Here is an 8,713-nt window from a genome sequence, read left to right as displayed (position 1 = left end):
GGTGGTATACTATTATTTACAAAAGGTATGGTGGTATACCATTATTTACAAAGGTATGATGGTATACTATTATTTACAAATGTATGATGGTACTGTATACCATTATTTACAAAGGTGTAGTGGTATACCATTATTTACTAAGGTATGGTGGTATACTATTATTTACAAAGGTATAGTGGTATACTATTATTTACAAAGGTATGGTGGTATACTATTATTTACAAAGGTATGGTGGGATACTATTGTTTACAAAGGTATGGTGGTATACTATTATTTACAAAGGTATGGTGGTATACCATTATTTACAAAGGTATGGTGGGAGACTATTATTTACAAAGGTATGGTGGTATAGTATTATTTACAAAGGTATAGTGGTTTACCATTATTTACAAAGGTATGGTGGGAGCAATAGCATTAACAGATACATCCTAGACGACAGCCACGTTCTATGCTGAAAAAATGTGATAAGTTTCCCCCTATTTTTACTGCTGAGTGAATATTTTGTTGAAACAGTTTTATCCAATTAATTATAGATGGGCCAAATTTGAAATATTTTAGGGTTTTTGCTATAAAGGTCCAAGAAACAGAATCGAAGGCTTTTTCAAAATCAATGAGAAGTATAAGTCCATGAATATCACAGTCTTGTGTATATTGTATAACATCATATATTAAAAGAGTATTTTCCCGTATGTATCTACCAGGAATAAAGCCAGTTTGGTTGTTACTTATTGGTTATTATTGTTTTTAATCGTTCAGCTATTGCACCAGATGCCATTTTATCAATATTATTTAGAAGGGTAATTGGTCTCCAGTTTTATCCCCTTTTGGGATGCAAGTAATACTTCCTTGTTTCTGTGTTTCTGATAGTTCAGATATAGTATAACCATAATTTATTGATCTAAGAATAAAATGCCCTAACTGTTTCCGAAATACTTAAAAAATTCAACAGTGAAACCATCTGAACCAGGACTTTTATTATTTTTCATTTTTTAAGGGGTTTTGCTAATTCAATAATAGTAATTGGACCTTCTAAACTTACTGTTTCAAGGGGGGATAACTTTGGCACAATATATAGTCTTAAAAGTTCGTTGAGATCAACATCCTGAAGTAACTGATTTTTCTTATACAAGTTTTCATAGTAGTTTTTAGTTTCCTTTCAGATTTCTGTTTGATCTAAAATTACAGTCCCATCTTCTTTAGTTATATTAGAAACAGAATAAACCACAGAATTCTCACTACAAAAACATTTTTATTCAAAATTGGCAAATCACACAATAACCTTTGCACTTTCTGTAAAATTAACCCTGAAACAATAGCTCATATGCTATAGGATCGCGAAAAAGTTGATAGGCTAATTGACGAGCTGAAAACAAATATTATAACTAAAAACCTTACACTAAGATTTGAAAAACAAGAATTCCTTTTTGGTAAACATACATATAACCATAGAAAGTTTTATATAGAAAACATCATAATACTACTTATAAAACAATACATATATACAACTAAATGCCTAGAAATATACCTTAATCTGACTAGTCTCAAAAACCATGTAAAATTTGAATGAAAAACACAAAGGATCCTTGTATATAACAGAATAAATTAATAAATAAGGATGAGTTAAACCATCAAATAAATAACTTGATGCAGTTATAATATGACTATATACATATATATACATGACATATTTGTTCTATACATATATACATCTATTGTACTTTATCGTCTCCTCACTGTAATAATAATCATTAAATATTTCATACATTTTAATTCGCCAGGCTTAGTTTAAAATATAATGACCTAGGATTGCTCCCCATCCCCTGTAATGTTTTGAGTTGTTGTTTTTTTGTTTTTTTTTTCAGTTTATTTGGTTTTGCTCTTGTGTGTTTGATGTCATAGGTTTATATATATTGTTTTTGCATCAGTGTCTCAGTGTATGTCTTTATGTATGTACATCACATTGGCAGTTTTTTAATATCTGCTTATGATATCAGATAAAAATGATGACATATGATAATTATGGCTGATGATGATGAGGATGATGTAAGACAATTATTATGATGATGATGATGATGATGATGATGTCAGATGATAATGTTAATAATATAAGATGATGATGAAGATGATAATGTTGATGATGTCATATGATGTCAGATGATAATATTAAGAATAATATCTTATATGATAATGATGATATCTGATGATGATGTCAGATGATGGTGATGAGGATGATGATGTTAAGAATTATGTCAGGATGAGGATGATGATGATGATGGTGAAGATGATGATGATGTAAGATGATAGTGATGATGTGTAGAAAAATGTCAGGACAGATGTAGTCCGAATTATTCTGACGTTTTATCGACATTTTTCATATCGGTTTGTCGTCGGTTAACGTCAGAGCGCACTTCAAACTGATATTTTAGAAACAAATCGTCACTTTCACACACATGTCGCACATGGATCGAAAGATCTATCCTTTATGCACAAGATGAACATACATAACATGCCTCAAACAACCAATACAATAACTAAAAACATATTTTTTCAAACTTACTCTGTTTTACTCTAGTTTTTTGATAGCCCCGCCTTCTAATGCCACGTGACTAAAATCTCGCCGGCCTACGTCATAACGTTGGGAAATACCTTCGGTAACGCGAGATCTCGTCAAGTCATGTGACATTGCTCGTGGCCTAATTTTCATTAAAAACATGGGTTGGTATAGAAAACGTTGGAAAATACTTTTCGTAATGATACTTGAAACATGTTAATGATACCACCTAGTGCATAAAGAATAGATCTTTCGATCCATGTGCGACATGTGTGTGAAAGTGACGATTTGTTTCTAAAATATCAGTTTGAAGTGCGCTCCGGGCGCGGGTCGCATATTTCCCGCATATTATAGAGGGCCGGAGTTCTGACGTTAATCGACGACAGACCGATATGAAAAAAGTTGATAAAACGTCAGAATAATTCGGACTAGGACAGATGATGATGTCAGATGATAATGATGATAGTGTTAATAATAATATCTTATATGATGATGATGATGTCTGATGATGATGATGTCAGATGATGATGACGATGATCTTTGTTTAATATGTATGAACAATTATGTACTTATGAACAATGTCATATAAGTTTTGTCTTGTAAAAAATAAAATAAAAAAAAAATTAAAAAAAATAATCATATTGTTTGCAAATACCGGGAACTTTTCAGTTCTCCATGACAAGGGGATTCCCATAAAAAGTAGTTCCGGCTAGTAGGTAAATACAACATTCCGTATTGCACATGTGCAATATAGAACGTTGTATTTCATGGTATGAAAATTGCTTGTATTACTATAACAAGATTCAACAGGTATGAGATAAATTTGGTTAGTATCTGGCTTAGATGAAGGGCTAACAAGCATATTTAATTGAGAGACCTTCTCTTATAATCAAGGACACAGTGGTCAAACGTGTTGAACTCAACGTCCCAGGGCGGTGATCGATATTTGGCCATTAGCGTGCTGGAATGAAAGGCTGTTGAGTTCGGATCAACTGTGTTCAAATATTGTAACATGTTATTTTGATAATGATATTGAGTCTGTAGCTTTATTTAACAGTTTAAATGTATTTAACATTTGTCCGCTTTAAGGTTAACATTGTCAGATTTATAGCAAATGAGCAGTGCAGGCCCATTGGGACATTTGTTGAAAATTTATAGCAGTATTACAGTTAAAGGTGATTTTCATAAACGGAACTTTAATAAAATAATGCTGGCTTTTCAGACGCATGGCGAAACAAACACATAACTGAGAATAATATACAGGGTATACGTATAGTCTAGCGGTAGGACGCCGGGCTCGTGACCGAAGGGTTGCGGGTTCGAGGCACGGCACTTTATTGTATCCTTAAGCAAGATACTTTACTCAGCTTGTTCCAGTCTACTCGGCTGTAAATGAGTACGTGGTTGGGTAGTGCTAGAATTGTTGAATGCTAGCTGTGAGTGCCGAATGACAGCACTAGCTATATGCTCCCCGGGGAGTTGAGAAATATATTAGCTGGTTGCAAAGGCCCTATAACCACGGATAATAATTTGTGAACCGATTTGAAACGACCTACGAACTAGGTTGTGATAAAGCGGTATATAAGAACCTCGAATTATTGTTATTATTATTAAATAACGGCAGCAAGAATTCGATGGAGCATCAGAGCACAAAGTTGTAATTTGTCAATTTATCCAAAATTACTGCAAAACAAACATACATGTACGAATCTTTATGCTAAAAAGTAATAGATTTTTTTAACTTTGTGCCATAATCCTCACTGATATAATCATTGAAAATCAAATTTAACTATCGTATGCTCATAACTGTCTCCGTAAAGTAATTGTAACCACTGCAGTATTCGCCCATAGTGGCCATACTGTTCCGTACTCCGTAGCCGCCGTTAATATTAAGCCAAGTGCACCCTTGGAACCACCAGCCTCCTTTGCGGTTAGTAGCACAGCTTGACCTGTCTCTGTCTTTGGCGTAGAACTCCATGCCATCATTGTAAGTGAACGTATAAGTACACATTCCGGCGGAAGCCACGTGACCAGACACGTGCAGTTTGTAATATGCTGCGGAATCGTCGATGGTAAAGGAGCTGTATTGTAATAACAACCAGACATTCGTATCTTTGAGCAGATCGAACTTGACTGACCGAGGCTGCCTTGTCATGATGTACATGAACTCCAGTCCGAGCCAGAATTCGCCGTGAAGGGAGCCGAATCCGTCCACGTAATTCTGGTAGGTCCGACTGAAGACCTCGGTGTTGTTGACCCTATGTTGGAGTATTGTCCAGCCTCCGGCCGTCATGTTACATAACACGTTGAATACCACCCCGGTCTCGGTCGTCATTTCGTATATACCGTCTTTGGTATGGCCAGAGTCTAGTAACTCCAAACAGGCTGCAAGGAAAATATAATATATATATTAATATTTTATGGTTGTTTGAATTCGTGGGGAGAATATTTAGCGGTTGTCCCAATCGGAACAAGTTCGCGGGAATCAAATTTCGCGCAGACTGGCAAGGTTACAGTATCGCGCCCATGAGGGTACTTAATTCAAGTGATCATAGTGGGGTTTATTTTACAAGCGTTTTGTGAAAATAAAAGAAAATGCGATATTGAATTGTTGTTTTGTCTTCATTTTTGTGCAGTTAACGCGTTAGCAGTTTTTTTAAGTAAATATCTATTCATGGAACATAATCCATGGTAATAATATTTGTCGAGTACTTTGTTTCAAGCTATCTTATATCGCACAATCAAATATCCGCTTATATCACAAACTATACAGTAAAATGCATATAGTTGAGGATTTTCACTTATGTGTTACACTGTCTGATCAAGTCAAACGGTTTTATTCCACACAAGATAAAATGTGTCCACATAGGTATTCACTATTTTCAGACATTAGACATACAGCAACACTGAGCAAACCCTTACGTTAACCTTTTACACATACAGCACCACTGAACAAACCCTACGTTAACCCTTTACACGTACAGAAACGCTAAAAAAACCCTTACGTTAACAATTTACACATACAGGAACACAGAACAAACCCCTACGTTAACCTTTTACGTGTAAAGGGTTAACGGATGGGTTTGTTCAGTGTTTCTGTATTTGTAAAGGGTTAACGGAAGGGTTTGTTCAGTTTTTCTGTATGTGTAAATTGTTAACGTAAGGTTTTGGTTAACGTAAGGGCGTGTTCAATGTTTCTGTATGTGTATAGGGTTAACCCTTTACACCTACAGCAACACTGAACAGGTAAATACAACATTCCGTATTGCACATGTGCAATACGGAATGTTGTATTTACCTGTTCAGTGTTGCTGTATGTGTAAAGGGTTTACGTAAGGGTTTGTTCTAAAAGGTTAACTTAAGGGTTTGTTCAGCGTCGCTGTATGTGTATAGGGTTAACGTAGGGGTTTGTTCAGTGTTGCTTTATGTGTAAAAGGTTAACTTAAGGGTTTGTTCAGCGTCGCTGTATGTGTATAGGGTTAACCCTTTACACATACAGAAACACTGAACAAACCCTTACGTTAACAATTTACACATACAGCAACACAGAACAAACCCTTACGTTAACCCTTTACACATACAGAAACACTGAACAAACCCTTACGTTAACCCTATACACATACAGCAACACTGAACAAACCCATACGTTAACCCTTTACACATACAGCAACACTGAACAAACCCTTAGGTTTACCTTTTACACATACAAAAGCACTAAACAAACCCTTACGTTAGCCTTTTAAACATACAGAAACACTAAACAAATCCTTACATTAACCCTTTACACATAAAGCAACACTGAACAAACCCATACGTTAACCCTGGGGGCATACAGCAACACTGAACACACCCATACGTTAACCCTGGGGGCATACAGCAACACTGAACACACCCATACGTTAACCCTGGGGGCATACAGCAACACTGAACACACCCATACGTTAACCCTGGGGGCATACAGCAACACTGAACACACCCATACGTTAACCCTGGGGGCATACAGCAACACTGAACACACCCATACGTTAACCCTGGGGGCATACAGCAACACTGAACAAACCAATACGTTAACCCTTTACACAAACAGAAGCACTGTACAAACTCTAACGTTAACCTTTTACACATTCAGAAGCACTGAACAAACACTTACGTTAACCTTTTAAACAAACAGAAACACTGAACAAACCCCTACGTTAACCCTATACAAATACAGCAACACTGAACACACCCATACGTTAACCCTGGGGGCATACAGCAACACTGAACACACCCATACGTTAACCCTGGGGGCATACAGCAACACTGAACAAACCCGTACGTAAACCCTTTACACATACAGAAGCACTGTACAAACTCTAACGTTAACCTTTTACACATACAAAAGCACTAAACAAACCCTTACATTAACCCTTTACACATGCAGAAGCACTGAAAAAACCCTTACGTTAACCAAAACCTTACCTTAACCCTTTCCTCATACAGAAGCACTGTACAAACCCTTACGTTAAACAAACCCTTACGTTAAACAAACCCTTACGTTAAACAAACCCTTACGTTAGCCTTTTAAACATACAGAAACACTAAACAAACCCTTACATTAACCCTTTACACATACAGAAACACTGAACAAACCCTTACGTTAACCTTTTAAACATACAGAAACACTGAACAAATCTTACGTTAACCAAACCCTTACGTGAACCCTTTACACATACCGAAGCACTGAACAAACCCTTACGTTAACCAAACCCTTACGATAACCCTTTACACATACCGAAGCACTGAACAACCCCTTACGTTAACCTTTTAAACATACAGAAACACTGAACAAACCCTTACGTCAACCTTTTAAACATACAGAAACACTGAACAAACCCGTACGTTAACCATTTACACATACAGAAGTACCGAACAAACTCTTACGTTAACCTTTTACACATACAGAAACACTGAACAAACCCTTACGTTAACCATTTACACATACAGAAGTACCGAACAAACCCTTACGTTAACCTTTTACACATACAGAAGCACTGAACAAACACTTACGTTAACCTTTTACACATACAGAAGCACTGAACAAACCCTTATGTTAACCCTTTACACCTACAGAAGCACTGAACAAACCCTTTCGTTAGCCCTTTACACACACAGAAGCACTGAACAAACACTTACGATAACCCTTTACACACACAAAAGCACTGAACAAACTCTTACGTTAACCCTTTACACATACCGAAGCACTGAACAAACCCTTACGTTAACCCTTTACACGTACAGAAACGCTAAAAAAACCCTTACGTTAACCCTTTACACATACAGAAGCACTGAACAAACCCTTAAGTTAACCTTTTACACATACAGAAGCACTGAACAAACCCTTACGTTAACTCTTTACACATACAGAAGCACTGAACAAACCCTTACGTTAACCCTTTACACATACAGAAATACTAAAAAACCCTTACGTTAACCCTTTACACATACAGAAGCACTGAACAAACCCTTACGTTAACCTTTTACACATACAGAAGCACTAAACAAACCATTACGTTTACTCTTTACACATACAGAAGCACTGAATAAACCCTAACGTTAACTTTTTAAACATACAGAAACACTGACCAAACCCTTACGTGAACCCTTTACATATACAGAAGCACTGTACAAACTCTTACGTTAACCTTTTAAACAAACAGAAGCACTGAACAACCCTTTACGTTAACCCTTACACACACGAAAGCACTGAAAAAACCCTTACGTTAACCCTATACACATACAGCAACACTGAACAAACCAATACGTTAACCCTTTACACATACCGAAGCACTGAACAAACCTTTACGTTAACCCTTACACACACGAAAGCACTGAAAAAACCCTTACGTTAACCCTATACACATACAGCAACACAGAACAAACCCTTACGTTAACCTTTGAAACATACAGAAGCACTGAACAAACCCTTACGTTAACCAAACCCTTACGTTAACCCTTTGCATATACAGAAGCACTGTACAAACCCTTACGTTAACCAAACCCTTACCTTAACCTTTTACTCATACAGAAGCACTGTACAAACCCTTACGTTAACCTTTTAAACATACAGAAGCACTGAACAAACCTTTACGTTAACCCTTTACACACACGAAAGCACTGAAA

The 8,713-nt window shown here is 36.4% G+C and overlaps 1 protein-coding gene across 1 annotated transcript in view; it reads right to left on the bottom strand.

Annotated features, from left to right (window-relative positions):
* Window positions 1-4,114: 4,114 nt before the first annotated feature.
* LOC110443189 (angiopoietin-related protein 2-like) overlaps window positions 4,115-8,713 on the bottom strand; it is a 13,213-nt gene continuing 8,614 nt past the window's right edge. The window contains exon 3 of the mRNA XM_021487279.1: window positions 4,115-4,936. Within this exon, the coding sequence (XP_021342954.1) occupies window positions 4,341-4,936 (596 nt within the window). The 3' untranslated portion in view covers window positions 4,115-4,340. The remainder of the gene's footprint in view (window positions 4,937-8,713) is intronic.

Source organism: Mizuhopecten yessoensis, unplaced genomic scaffold, assembly GCF_002113885.1.
Source record: "Mizuhopecten yessoensis strain PY_sf001 unplaced genomic scaffold, ASM211388v2 scaffold245, whole genome shotgun sequence".
Classification (NCBI taxonomy): Eukaryota; Metazoa; Mollusca; class Bivalvia; order Pectinida; family Pectinidae; genus Mizuhopecten; species Mizuhopecten yessoensis.
The sequence above is the reverse complement of the archived record's forward strand: the minus strand, read 5'-3'. Positions and strand labels throughout refer to the sequence as shown.